This window comes from Nicotiana sylvestris, chromosome 5 (assembly GCF_000393655.2).
Source record: "Nicotiana sylvestris chromosome 5, ASM39365v2, whole genome shotgun sequence".
Lineage (NCBI taxonomy): Eukaryota > Viridiplantae > Streptophyta > Magnoliopsida > Solanales > Solanaceae > Nicotiana > Nicotiana sylvestris.
Window position 1 is genome coordinate 175,763,517 of NC_091061.1, and position 14,589 is coordinate 175,778,105.

General features: G+C 37.1%; 1 protein-coding gene across 1 annotated transcript; it reads right to left on the reverse strand.

Annotated features, from left to right (window-relative positions):
- Positions 1-919: 919 nt before the first annotated feature.
- On the reverse strand, positions 920-1,812 carry LOC138869690 (tropomyosin-2-like). Its single transcript, XM_070147331.1, has 2 exons — positions 1,618-1,812; positions 920-1,447 (listed from the first exon to the last, which is right to left on the reverse strand). The coding sequence occupies exons 1-2, from the start codon at positions 1,810-1,812 to the stop codon at positions 920-922; spliced, it is 723 nt and encodes a 240-aa protein (XP_070003432.1).
- Between the last annotated feature and the right edge of the window lie 12,777 nt (positions 1,813-14,589).

Consider the following 14,589-nt stretch of genomic DNA (forward strand, 5'->3'; position numbering starts at 1 on the left):
TTAGTCATGTGTCATAAAGAAACCCTTAGATTTTCTTTTTTACAAATCCTGTTGTAAAGAAAACAGTTACGGAACAGTTATAGAAGATATTTAAATACATGTAAGGTATTATTTAGCTTGACATGTTTGAATAAAACTTTTCTCAAAGTTATTCCAAGAAACATGTTTGTTCCTATTTATCATTTCGTATGTTTATACCATTATGAAGTTGAGACGTCTTTTTCATTAAGTGTCGTATATAAAAATGGGCTCTTTTATAATTCATGCTTGATTAAAAATCCATGAAGTTAACTAAGCATTTTTGAAATACAAAAGTTAAAAGGGTAAAACAAAAAGCCACATATTAAAATTGAAGTGGAAGCAAGACCCTAAACTTATAAAGAAACAAGGTAAGGGCAAATCATTAAAAGAGTATAACAGAAACTCAAGTCAAAGGCATCACAAAAAGTTGAAACAAAAACTTTATAATATTCTAAAATATTTAGTTAAAACTAAGTATGAACTTAGTCCTAACTTGATTATCATTATAGAAATCCCCTAAAAGACCTGGGGATATGTTATTACCAAAAAACATTACCTCTAAATGGGTTCAAGGGTAAAACCACCAATTTTTCATCAACAAAACCAAAAAAAACTAGTTAACTTCACAATCAAACTTTCACTATGGAGCAGGTTCTGAACCAGTATTCAAGATGGCACTATTAGCAACAGAAGGTTCGACTTGATCAGAAGGAGCTGAGACATCCACTGCACCAGGATTAGCTTCAACATTTTCGGGAGTATCAGCCATGGGTGAAGAAAAAATTTGGCTCTGTTGAGTTTTTTCAATTGTCTCCTTAATCTTTGCTAACTCAGCATCCAAGCTAAAACCTTCCTGGCTTACCTCCATAAGAGTATCATAGCGCGTGTTCAAAATGGCCTAATTTGCTTCAACAACGGCTTTGTCCTCAAGAGCTTCATAGTCTCTTTCCCAATGATTAGTTTCCCTCTTGAGCTCCTCCCTCTCAGCTAAAACAACATCGTAAGAAGTCTGTAAGGGGGTAAGTGAAATATCCAAAAACTTGACCTTATCGGGAGATACTCGGAGATCTTCTTGGGTCTGGGTGAGTGTTTGAACAAGCTCACCAGCATAAACTTCTTTCTCATTCAGCAGGGCCTTCAGAGCTCTGATCTCTTCTGTAGCTTTGGAGAGTTGTTCAGCAAAAGACGACTCGAGAAGGTTCTTATCCTTGCCCGTGTGGTTGGAAGAAGCTTTCTCATCAGCTAGCTCTGTTGCCATGACTCTTAGCTGCTGCTCCAAGGTACATTTGTTCTCTTCTAAAACTTCCATCTCAAGCTGGAGACTTTCATACTGCTCTTTCCAATTATCTACCTCAATCTGGTAATCATGCATCAATTTCTCCATATGGAAAACCCTTTTCATCATCTCTGTGCCGATGAAATTGATCTACATAAAGAGAAAAGGATAAGAATCCTAATAGAAGGAAAATGGTATAAGATATAGAAAGAAGTCTATACCTTCAATGATGATTGCACGATGTCATTCATCTAAGTCAAAGAACTACGACTTTCTAACTTGGACTTTTCAGCCTGGCCAATCAAGGGCTTTAACCATACGCCAGACTGGCCTGACTTCTTTAGAAGATTTCCATCAGCAAGAACTTCAATGGTAATTTGATTCATTACCCTTCTTCCACTTGAAGAACCAATTTCAGTACGAGGAATATTGGCAGCAGGGACAATAGAAGAAGTCATAATGGCTTCAGGCAGAGCAGAAATAGCAGCAGTAAGAATATGCAAATGGCATTCCATTGGGACAGATACAGGGAAGGAGGCAAGAGGTACTTCCTCAGACACCAAGTCAAAGCCTTCATTATCAAACCTACGTGAAAAGAGGTGGTCAAAAGAGTCACGATGTGCTATGGGTGTCTATTCATCAGAACTCACTAAAGTGGCTTCAACAGGCTCAGTCACAGGAACAAAACAAGGAGAAGGAATAACTTTGTCATCCGAAATGACGCATCTTCTAGCCCGCGACTTTCTAACCAAAGAGCTTCCATCCCAATCCTCTTCATCTTCAGAATCCTGGGGTCTGTCAGCTTTTCTTTTAGTTGAAAAACTCAAGATTATCTCCTGAGCTCTCGCCAAAGAAAGTCTAGAAGCTACGATTGACTCAGCACTTATGCCACAAATAGGAAACCCTGATAAAAAGAAGGGTTAAATAAATTCTAATAAAAGAATGAATAAAAAATAGAAGGGAATGAATAAATTTTTTACCGTGAGTCTTAACCTTCCAACCAAACCTATTTGAGAGGTGCTTCCAAGATCTAACTTCCATCGGAACAATGGTCAACAATTTTTCTACCCAACAACGGAAGTTGGGAATCTCTTCAAGAGTTCCCAAGTTGTTGAAAAAGGAAAAGTGAAACAGTCACGGGAAGTACAAACTCTTTAAAAAAAGAGATAGAGAGAAAGTTGTAAAGAAAACTTACGTGAAAAATTTTACTTTTCAGGGAAAGGCATATTCTCTTCACCTACTAACCCTATCATAGGAGCAACAACAAATTAATCGGGCATACCAGCAACGATCTTTATCGTTCTCAGGGCTGACTAAAACTCTCTTGCTCCTCGCCACCAGAGTAAAAACCCCATGCCGGAATAACTTAGCAGAGTAGAGATGAATTAGATGAAAAAAGGTGAAAGAGAAATTGAGCCAAATAAGCCAAATATCATAAGCATGCAACAAACCTCCATACAATAGGGACAATTTGTCATAAACACACATTGAAGAAGCGGCAGAATTCAATAATGACTGGATCAATAGGGGGTATAAAGTTCAATGTAAAGGGATATGTATACACAAAAGAAAAACCAGCTTTGAAAGAAGTGATCCTTTGATTTGCATTAGGGATCAGAATTGGGAAATCAAACTTCCAATGACAATCTCTACGAACAACAGAGATCAAACCTTTAGTAGTCTGTGAAGGGTAAACATCAGCACGATCATGAGAGGACATAGAAGAAACCTGGTTTCTAATCAATTCTCTATTAGTATAAAAAGAAAGTTCAAAAGGTATAATCTCGTCAACTGTAGGTTCACGGACTGGCTCATTGGAATCTCTACTTCTAGCAGAAGACCTATGTGGAAGAGATGCCCTAGTTCTAGAAGATGAAGGAGGAGTGGAACTAGGTTGAGAAGAAGAAGACACTCGAATGGAAACTGACCCTAAACTACACATCCTACCCCCTCTCCTGCTTCTAGTAGGAGCAAGGGGAAGTTCATCTACGATAAGAGCCTTTTGAGGATCAGGGTTTGAAGAAGACATAGTTGTACGAAGAAGAAGAGAAAATTGAATGGCCAAAGATGGAAAACTTTTCCATGAAAGAAAAGACAAGGTATATATTTATCTCAGAAGCAACCGTCAAACTAAAAGGTAATGATGGAAACGTCATAATGAAAACTGTCACTTCCTGATTGATGTAGCAGTAAAAAGCCCTAAAAGACGCTGAGGAACTGCAGAACCAATCAAACGCCACCACATGTCACATGCATTAAATGGAAGTGATATGCAAAGCGTCAGTTCTAGAAAGGTATAATGATATGTGGGAATGGCGGCAAAAATTCCCACTTTAATGAGATCCACTTCCCAAATATTCAATTTATCAATAAATAGCAAGTGGGGAGACTATCTGTATAGGGGAAAATCAAGTTAACATTTGAAATTAATTATGTGGCTGACATGTCAAGACACGTGGATTAATAAAAGACTGACAGTTGGCAAAGAGTATGCAAAGAGATGCAGGTCTTAATAGATACGAGCAAAGGTTTAAGAAAACAAGAAGGAACAGTTACTTGAATCTCTTGATAATTTAAAGAGACATCGATAGAATAAACCAAGACAGCAAAAAGTACAAATACGTAATATCTGCAATTAATGAGCATAAATGATGGGGAACGTTATAGAATCTTCATGAAACAGTTACGATTGCCAATTATAACATTTTATTAATGTCATTAATTGCTCATAATGACTCTATTATGAGAGGAAAGAAATGTAGTACTTAGAAATAGCTATGAAAGGAGAGAAATGACATTTGTATAGGATACACTGCTTAGTATTGGAATACTTATTTACATTGCTTTAAATTGACTACTCAGCTACTTCTCAGTCCAATTTTTCTTCTCTGGTTACATAATTATTTTCTTATCTGATTATCAGTAACCTGAGTTTTTCTAAAACTACACTTTGACCAAAATCCCTATTTTCTGGTTAAACAAAGGGGTGTGATATGGGTAGCCTACCCTAATACAACATGGTTTTACGGCTCGAACCTGTGACCTATAAGTCACACTCAGAATTCAATATTTATTTTATGTGTCCAAGTACGTGGGTGAAATTACATAATATTACACGAATTTTGAGAGCCAAAACTAGAAAACACATTAATGTATTTAACTCTCTAGCTCTTTTTTTTATACACACATAACATAAGAAGTAGACACCATAGTTGCAGCTTAAGATAAATCATCTACTTACGGCAAAGTGTATGGTGCATTCTGTTTTTTTTAGAATAACAAACATACATCATCAAGCCAAACTCTTCATTTTCTTGCCCAAATTACACTACTAAAAAACTGTGTAAATTCGTCCACCAAAACCGACCGAAATCGGTCAAAAATTAATAAAAATCGACCAATTTTTGACCATTTTTAATTAGTCGGAAAAATGATCATTGCTAACGTGTACCAACCGAAGTTGGTCAGAAATTTCAAAGCATTGACTGACTGTCAAACTTCAATTTTCGACCGAATTCGATCGGTACCAATTATTTTATTTTAATTTTCAATTTTCGACCGAAATAGGTCAGATTTTTTTTGTTTTGCTATGAGGCCACTATTTTCGTTGTCAAAATTATTTTTTTTGACTTTTGCAATCAGATACTTAATTTTCGACCGATTTCGGTCAGTATGCCTTGGATGAAAAATGCCAATTTTCTACTAGTGTTAAAAAAATAAAGACTGGCAAGAACAAGAAATCTCATCTTAGCTCTTGTTCAATGTAATGCCAATTCCAAGCACAAAGCAGTACTTCACTTCTAATTTCACAAGACGCTCTAAAGCTATATTCACATAATCCAATGGCACTTCAGAATTAAATTTTTAGAAAGAAAGCTGTTGGCCTAAGTGATGTTTGTTTTGGTGATTGACAAAGAAACTCAAACATGAACCAGGTCTATACACAGTGTACACATACACAAGCATAAATTGGGCACAAGACATGCACATGAAGGAGATAAGCTTAAGTGGTTGTATCTAATATCTCCTGAACGAAAAGGTTGCATAATTGATAAGAAGGACTCCTTACTCGAGAGAACTCTATCCTAGATAAGGAAAGAGTTAGAAGTTGAAGATAATTAGAACTCGTCCACCATGGAAGAGAATAGCATTAGAACTCTAGTTATTTCCTATTCTACTAACTCTATAAATTGCAAGAAGTTCTCATTTTACAAGTATGCACAAACGCTGAAATTAAACGTGAGTTGAGAGCAAAATAGCAAGGCATTTTGTAAACAATTCTTGTGTGATTCAAGTGCGGGAACCTGAAGCTACATAAACCAGATAGAAGAATCAATTCCAAGTGTTTGCCTTTTACTCTAGTTTCATTGTAGTAGGTCGTAGTTTTTTCACCTTTTGTGTCAGGTGTCTTCCAAGTTAAATCCTTGTGTTCTTTACTTTTTGCATTTATTATTCTGCAACAGTAGTATAAGGAACATATAGAAGAACCATGTCCTTCAATAATCTATGCACGCGAAAAATTGGACACCATACATCAATTAGTATTAGAGCAGGTTATCCTTGAAGAGGCTTACACCTTAGGAGAAGATCAACATGAGTGCACCACCTGAAAACTGGGAAGGACAATCCACTGCTAGCCACCACTCTTTAATAGCCAGTACTATTCTGGGTGAAAAAACAGGGTGATAGATCACATTATAGGAGAGAACTATGAGTTATGGGACATGGTCACCGATGGTCTACTGGCTACTTTGAAGAAAAATGCTGAAGGAATAGATGTGCCAAATACAAAAGCAGATTGCAATGCCGAAGACTTGAAAAAGTGGGAGAAGAATTCTAAAGCCAAGAAATGACTTATTTGTGGACTTAGTCCATATGAGTACAACAGAATCCAAAGTTGTGCCACTGCTAAGCGAATTTGGGACACACTGCAAGTGGCTCACGAAGGAACACCTCAGGTGAAGAGATCTAGAGGAACTCTATTGTACTATCAGTATGAGAACTTTGTTATGAAGGAAGGAGAAACCATTCAAGAAATGTAAAGAAGGTTGACTACACTAACAAATGAGCTATAATCTCTTGGAAGGATTATTCCTGAAGAAAATAGAGTCGAGAAGATACTGACTAGGATTTTGTCTATCACTTAGCAGAGCAAAATCACTGCCATCCAGGAATCAAAGAATATTGCCACTCTCCCACTGGGTGAATTAACTGGAAAGCTCACTACCTATGAAATTATAAGGAGACAAACCATGAAGATGGATGTGCCTAAGAAGGAAAGGAGATTGGCACTAAGAATCACTGAAGGTTCTGATATGGAAGATGATGAAATGGATATGATCACCAAGGACTTAACCATGAAGATGGATGTGCCTAAGAAGGAAAGGAGCTTGGCACTAAGAATCACTGAAGGTTCTGATATGGAAGATGATGAAATAGATATGATCACCAAGGACTTTAAGGAGTAACTGAGGAGAGGAAAGGGTTCTTGAAGAAGTAGAAGCTATAACAAGTTAAAAGCTCATGAGAAACAAACCAATGATGGCTGCTACAAGTGTGGAAAGACTGATCACCACATCAAGAACTATCATTTGTGGGAAATTGAATGAAAGAAGGAAAGAGCTGAATGAAGAAACAAGAAGAAGGAACATGTTCAACCCAAGAAAAGAAACAACAAAGGATCAACCAAGGCTATGGTCATTGCTTGCGGAGAAAGCTTAGATGATGATGATGATAATGAACGAGCACTTATTGCCATTGGAGAATCTGATGAAGAAACTGAGGTAAGTCTCCTTCATCTCAAAGACAAGATTAAATTTTTGTCTAAAGAAAGGTTAACTGAGTTACTACTAGAGCTAATTGATGAATCTGAGGATGTAAGTAACGAAAAGGAATATCTGTCGAAAGAATGTGTGATTTTGAAGGCTAAGTGCAAAAACCTGGAACTTAGGGTTAGTGAAACTGTAAGTGAAAATACTGTGTTGAAGAACCAGGTTCATGTACTTGACTCAATTGTCCTGAAGCTTATATATGAAAATCTAAAATTGAAACAAGGAACAAGCAAAAATACAACTGATCACGCACAAATCATTTTAGAAGAAAATGTAGGAAGAATGAATGATGAGTTGTACAAAAGGGATGAACAGGTAAGAATTCTAAAGGAGGATCTAAGCAAGGTCAAGCATAAGCTAGACAGAACCTGTAAATGGAACAGGTCCTCCGATGCACTTTCATGGCTACAAGAACACCATAGTAGCAACATAAGAGGACTTGGCTTTGGGAACCTGACACCTAAGTGGGATCCCAAAAGCAAGTATTTCACACTTTGTGAGAACAAGATTTGCATACACTATGATAAAATAGGTCACTATAAACGTGAATGCACTGCAAAAGAAAAGGAAAGTCAAAAGAATAAAGAATTTGTTCAAGGGAAGAATAGGCTACCAAGTTGGGCTAAAAAGAATATAATTCATCCTTGGGCTAAAAACAATATGATTCATCCTTTTGCTTATAAAAAAGGACCCAAACTAGTTTGGGTTCCTAAGACTAATCCCTAATTTCCCTTTGCAGGTCCAAATGAAGGGGAACAAGCAAATATGGTACATGGATAGTGGCTTCTCAAAGCACATGACAGGAAACAAAAACCAGTTCCTTTCTCTTGAGGACCTTAAAGGAGGTAATATCTCCTTTGGAAATGGAAAGAAAGTTGAGATCATTGGGATTGGAAACGTAGGTAAGACTGATTCTCACTCTATTGAGAGTGTCTACTTGATAGATGTACTGAAGTACAGTCTAATAAGTGTATCACAATTATGTGATAGAGGTAACATGGTAGCATTTATCTCTACAAAATGCTTTGTGATTAACCTTACCACTAACAAGATAGTTTTGCAGGGAAAAAGAGTGAATAACATAAATTGTCACGACCCTAATTTCCCTTCGTAGGATATCATGACGACACCTAGTCTCTAAGACTAGGTAAGCATAACACTTAAATAATTAGAAGAATTCAACCATCAAATGATAAATACGAGATAAAAATCTTATACAAATTACAATTCCCAAAAACGGTTGTACAAATCATAAGCCCTACAGAGTTTGCTAGAAAATCTCTAAATGCAACTATTCAGATGGAATTAAACAGTACAAAGAAAATATCAGAAGGTGACTCCGAGGAATGCAAATGCGACGGCAGGTTTACCTTGAGTCTCCACCGCTCGACCAGCCAGCTAATAATCAACAACAACTGAGGCACCTAGATCTGCAAAAAAGTGCAGAAGCATAGTATGAGTACACTACAGTGGTACCCAGTAAGTATCAAGACTAACCTCGGTGGAGTAGTGATAAAGAACATTCAAGACAGATGCCAAACTAAACAACCTGAACAAGTGTGTAGATGAACTAACAGAGAAACAATATTAATATAAAGCTAAGCAGGATAAGGAATACAAGACAATACTTGCAATTATACACTAGTAACAACAATATTCAGTAGGAAGCAATCAGGTAATAATGTTGTAGAGTAACTAATAACAGTCTAAGTTCGGGGAAACCAAATAAAGGGAAAACCAGCAACAACTCAATAGGAACAACCTCTTTCATACAAAATTTGTTCAAGCATTCTCACGAGGTACCTAGCCTCATAATCACAGCTCACGGGTCCCATTCATTGACCCTAATCACTTGACATCTTGTGCCCACATTACAACTCATAATCGCATAGATGACTCACATGCCAATAGAACAATCCTCACACAGAAGGCCAGAAGACAAGAGTATGTATAATGGTTAATCTCATCAGGATTCATCTTTTAAAACAGATATGGGTGATTTATTTATGTGTATGCTTGTGCAAGTGTTCTATCATAATTACAACAACAACAACAACAACAACCCAGTATAATCCCACTAGTGGTGCTTGGAGAGGGTAGTGTGTACGCAGACCTTACCCCTACCATGGGTAGAGAGGCTGTTTCCAAATAGACCATCGGCATCCTTCCCACCATGAACTCCCCACCTTGCTCTTGGGGTGACTCGAACTCACAACCTCTTGGTTGGAAGTGGGGGTTGCTTACCATCAGAGCAACCCCTCTTGTTCTATCATAATTCCAGTCAACAAATAAGAGTAGAGTCAATGAATGGAATATAAGCAACAATCACCATGAAATGTACGGTGAAACAGAAGCAACAATGAAGTTTGAAGCAGCAGCCAGCATAACAAGATTAGCTACACAGAGCTGAGTAAATAGTGCAACATGGAGGAAAATAATTAATAGTATGCTAAGGAAAACAAAAATCAAACACAAGTGACAGAAAAGAGGAAATGACAACAAGAGCACTCCCGAGGTACTACCTCGTAGTCTCAAATCATAAATGAATCACAACTTTCCTTATATCACCGCGGGAGCTTTTATATTTAGTTTTTGAAAATCATTTTTTTTAAAAGAGCATCCCGTATTTTAGCCCACCTTATCACACCGCATGACTTCTTGTAGTTCTCCTACTAGCCACACGTTTCAAGCACACCTTATATCACTGCATGCATTTCAACACCCATACCTTATACCATCACATGCGTATTAATAACCATCGTACGACAGAAACCTCGTGCAACATAATAACAATCATACATCAGAAACCTTGTGCAAACATATAACAACCGCATGGCAGAAACCACATGCAAATATATAACAACCATACGACAGAAACCTCGTGCAAACACATAATAACTGCACGACAGAAACCTCATGCAAACACATAACAATTTTCAACAAAACATGTATGCCAAAAACATAACAACTCAAATAATTGAATTTCACAACATTTCCTCAACATAGTTTCAATCTCAAACCCACGTATAGCCCTCGGCTCAACAACACTGAATACAATGGCAACAACAACAATAACACGAGAATTTTGCAAGTAAATCAACATAAGAACTTCAGAACACAAAAAAATGGAAGAACGAACTTACAAAGAAAAACATAATAAGGAAATAATAGTCTCAACGAGAATAGTTCAACAAGGAGGATGTAATGTGTAACAAGGATTCCATGAAAGTGCAATTCGACAGCACGAGAGATATCATGAATCAATGAGCCCAAATGAGAATACGTCAACAATGAAAGAGGTAACAAACTTCCATTAAGGCTAAGCGATTACGGAAGAGATAATAATGATTTCAATTAAGGTTAAGCAATTACAGAAGAGATAATAATGATTTCAATTAAGGTTAAGCAATTACAGAAAGGATAGCATGACAATACAAGAGGCAACAACTTCAGTTAAAGAACATATGAGTTTAATCGACAATAAGGGTAGGACATGAAGCAATTAATTCCAATTAAGACACATAAGGATGAATTTAGTAAATGAGTAATTTAACATGACAAAACAACTTCATATTTAATGGATATAAGAACCTAAGAGCACTAGACAGTCAAATTTCCACAAATAAGTCTAAGCACATACTCTTCACCTCGCATACTCGACCTTCAGAGACAAAATTAGCACAAAACACTGGAATCCTAAGGGGTAGTTCCCCCACACAAAGTTAGGTAAGATACTTACCTCAAAGAAGCTAGATCGTTACTCTACAATAACCTTCTCGAGTGAAACACACTCTGGACGGCTCAAATCTAACCAAAATAACTTCAATTCATAAATAAAACTCATAGAAAACAATTTCGGATAATAAAGCTTCAATCTTTAATAAGAACTAAAAGTCAACCCAAAAATCAATCCCTGGGCCCGCACCTCGGAACCCGATAAAATTTACAAAACCCAAATACTTATTTCGATACGAGTTCAACCATACCAAAATTACCAATTTCCAATAGCAATTCGTCCTTCAAATCATCATTTTATATTTTGAAAGATTTCTAAAGAATTTCCCAATTTTCCAACTTAATTCACTAATTAAATGATGAAAATAACAATGGATTCATGAAATATAACAAGATTCGGGTAGCGAATACTTACCCCAATGAGTTTCTTCAAAAACCCACGGAAAATCTCCAAACACTGAGCTCTACAATTCAAAATAAGTTGAAAATATCAAACCCTGGACGTATATGTGTTCTGTCGAGCGCTCTTCGCATTTGCGCACAAAAAATGTCGCGCCTGCAGCCTCTCTTTTGCTAGGAAAACACTGCACCTGCGGTTTCCAATTGAGAGCCCAGAGCTCGAACCTGCAATTGAACAGAAGCGTGAAAAACACCGTAGAAGTGGACGACCACCTAGAACAAATATCGCGCATCTGCGATCGGTCTTCCGCAGATGCGAGCTTGCACCTGTGCTCCCCTCTCCATAGAAGCGGCACAACATGACCTATACCAACATCCTAGAAGCGACCAAGAATCTCGCAGAAGTGGTCATGCACCTACGCACCAAAACTCGCAATCCAAGCCCAATATCAGCAAAGTCAACTCCCAATCAAATCTCTTAACCGTCCAAAGCTTCAACTTTTCCAACTTTCGCCAAAATGCATCAAATTACCATACTGACCTCCAAATCCAAATCCGAACGCACGCCTAACTCCAAAATCACCACACGAAGCTATTGAAATCATTAAAATGTCATTTTGAAGTAGTTTATACAAAATTCAAATTTTGGTCAACTCTTAAGCTTCAAAAATAAGAATTGTTCTAGCAATTAAATCCCAAATCATCTTAAAACCAATCTCGACCACACGTGCAAGTCATAATACACATTATGAAGCTTCTTAAGACCTTAAGCTACCGAACGAGGTGCAAATTTCCAAAATGACCGATCGAGTCATTACATATATGTTGTTGATCTGTCCACACTTTCAGATAATGAACTCAGTTGCTTAAGTGTGTTGGATAATTATCCCTTCATTTGGAATAAGAGACTTGGACATCCCAGTCTAAGTCAACTCAACAAACTAGTCTCTAAGGACTTAGTGATATGGCTGCCTAACAATAAGTTCAAGGAAGATAAAGTTTGTGAGGCTTGTGCAAGGGGAAGCAGGTAAGATCCTCTTTTAAAACCAAGAAAATGGTAAGCACCACCAGGACGATGGAACTAGTCCATATGGATATTTGTGGACCAATGAGAACATTGAGTAGAGGTGGTAAGAAATATGTTATGGTTCTTGTTTATGATTACTCTAGGTTTACTTGGACATTATTTTTAACATCTAAGAATTAAGCATTTGACATGTTCACTTCTTTTGTTAGAAAAACTCAAAAATAACTCAATAATCAACTTGCATCAATTAGGTACGATCATGTTACTGAATTTGAAAATGCTAAATTTGCTGAATTTTGTGATGAGCATGGTATAAATTATAATTTTTCTGCTTCTAGGATTCCACAACAAAATGGCGTAGTTGAAAGAAAGAATAGGACATTGGAAGAAATGGCTAGGACTATGTTTCTTTCTAGTAAACTGCCCCATAGTTTTGGGTAGAAGCTGTGAACACTGCATGCTACATCATAAATAGGTGTATGACCATACCTCTTGTTGAAAAGACTCCCTATGAGTTACTTAAAGGGAGAAAGCCAAATATACCCCATCTTAGGACATTTGGATGCAAGTGCTTAGTGCACAATAACGGTAAGGACTCCCTAGGTAAGTTTGATCCCAAAAGTGATGAGAGAGTATTCTTGGGATATTATTCACATAGTAAAGCTTAGAAGAAAGTGTACATGTGATTTTTGACAAAACTGGCATTTTTTCTGAGAGGCAGGAACATGATGATGAAGCAATTGGGCTAGTAAGAAACTCAAATGAAACCACAACCTAGACTGAAGCTGCACTAGAGGAAGGAACAGGTGATGGAACATGTCCTTTCACCCAGGACAACTTGATAGAGGGGAAATGAACAAAGAGGAACTAATTCTCAAACATCAAGGGAACCTGTCCATGAACTTGTTCCTCAGTAACAAAACATTGAAGTAACATCTAGGGGAAACCAGCTGGTTATGAAACCTTGCAAGTATCAAAGTTCTCATCCCATTGAAAACATAATTACTAATCCAACCTCTAGAATCAAAACCAAATATTTCTTGAAAAAATATTTGTGATTTTGATGTTTTTCTATCTCTTAGTGAACCTAAAAATATTGTTGAGACTTTGCAGGATGCAGACTAGGTGAATGCAATGCAAGATGAAATCAACCAGTTTGAAAGAAGTTAAGTTTGGCATCTGGTACCAGGACCCAAGGAAAGAACAGCAATTGGCACAAAATGGGTCAAGAAACAAGGCAAGATTGGTGGTTCAGGATATAGTCAAGAGGAGGGCATAGACTATGATGAAACTTTTCTCCAGTTGCAAGATTGGAAGCAATTAGACTCCTTATACCCTTTGTTGCTTACATGGAATTCACTCTCCATTAGATGGACATAAAGAGTACCTTCCTCAGTGGCTATCTAAAGGAGGAAGTGTTTGTTAAGCAACCTCCGGGCTTTGAAAGCGACGAATGTCCTAATCATGTGTACAAGCTTGACAAGGCAGTTTATGGGCTCAAGCAGGCTCCAAGAGCATGCTATGAAAGATGATAAAAATTCTTGCTTGAATATGGCTACAAGAGATGTAAAATTGACAATACTGTATTCTTAAGAAAAAGGTAAAGATCTCTTGGTAGTTCAGATATATGTTGATGATATAATCTTTGGATCAACTACTGATAAGTTAAATAAAGAATTTGCTAAAATAACGAGGAGTGAATTTGAAAGGAGTATGATGGGTGAGCTTAATTTGATTTTAGGATTACAAATTAAACAAAATTTAAATACAACTATGATCCATCAGTAGAAGTATGTAAAAATGTTGCTTAAAAGATTTTAAATGGAAGATTCCAAAGAAATCGACACTCCTATAGCAACAACCACAAAATTGGATGTAGATAAACCTGGTTCATCTGTTGATCATAATCTATATAGGGGAATGATTGACTCTTTGTTATATTTTACTGCTAGCAGACTTGACATTGTTTTCAGTGTAGGCCTTTGTGCTAGATTTAAGGCAAATCCAAAGGAGTCTCACTTGACTGCTATCAAGAAGATCTTGAGATAAAGGCACCACTGACCTTTGTTTATGGTATCCAAAATGCAGTAATTTCAACTTAGTGGGATATGTTGATGCTGATTATGTAGGTTTTCTTGTGGATAGAAAGAACAGCTTGGGTATGGCACACTTTACTGGCTCATGTCTTGTGTTTTGAGCCACCAAAAAGTAAAATTCCATGGCCTTATCTACCGTTGAAGCTGAGTGTGTTGCCACTGCCTCATGTTGTGCCCAATTGTTATGGATCCAATAGCAATTAA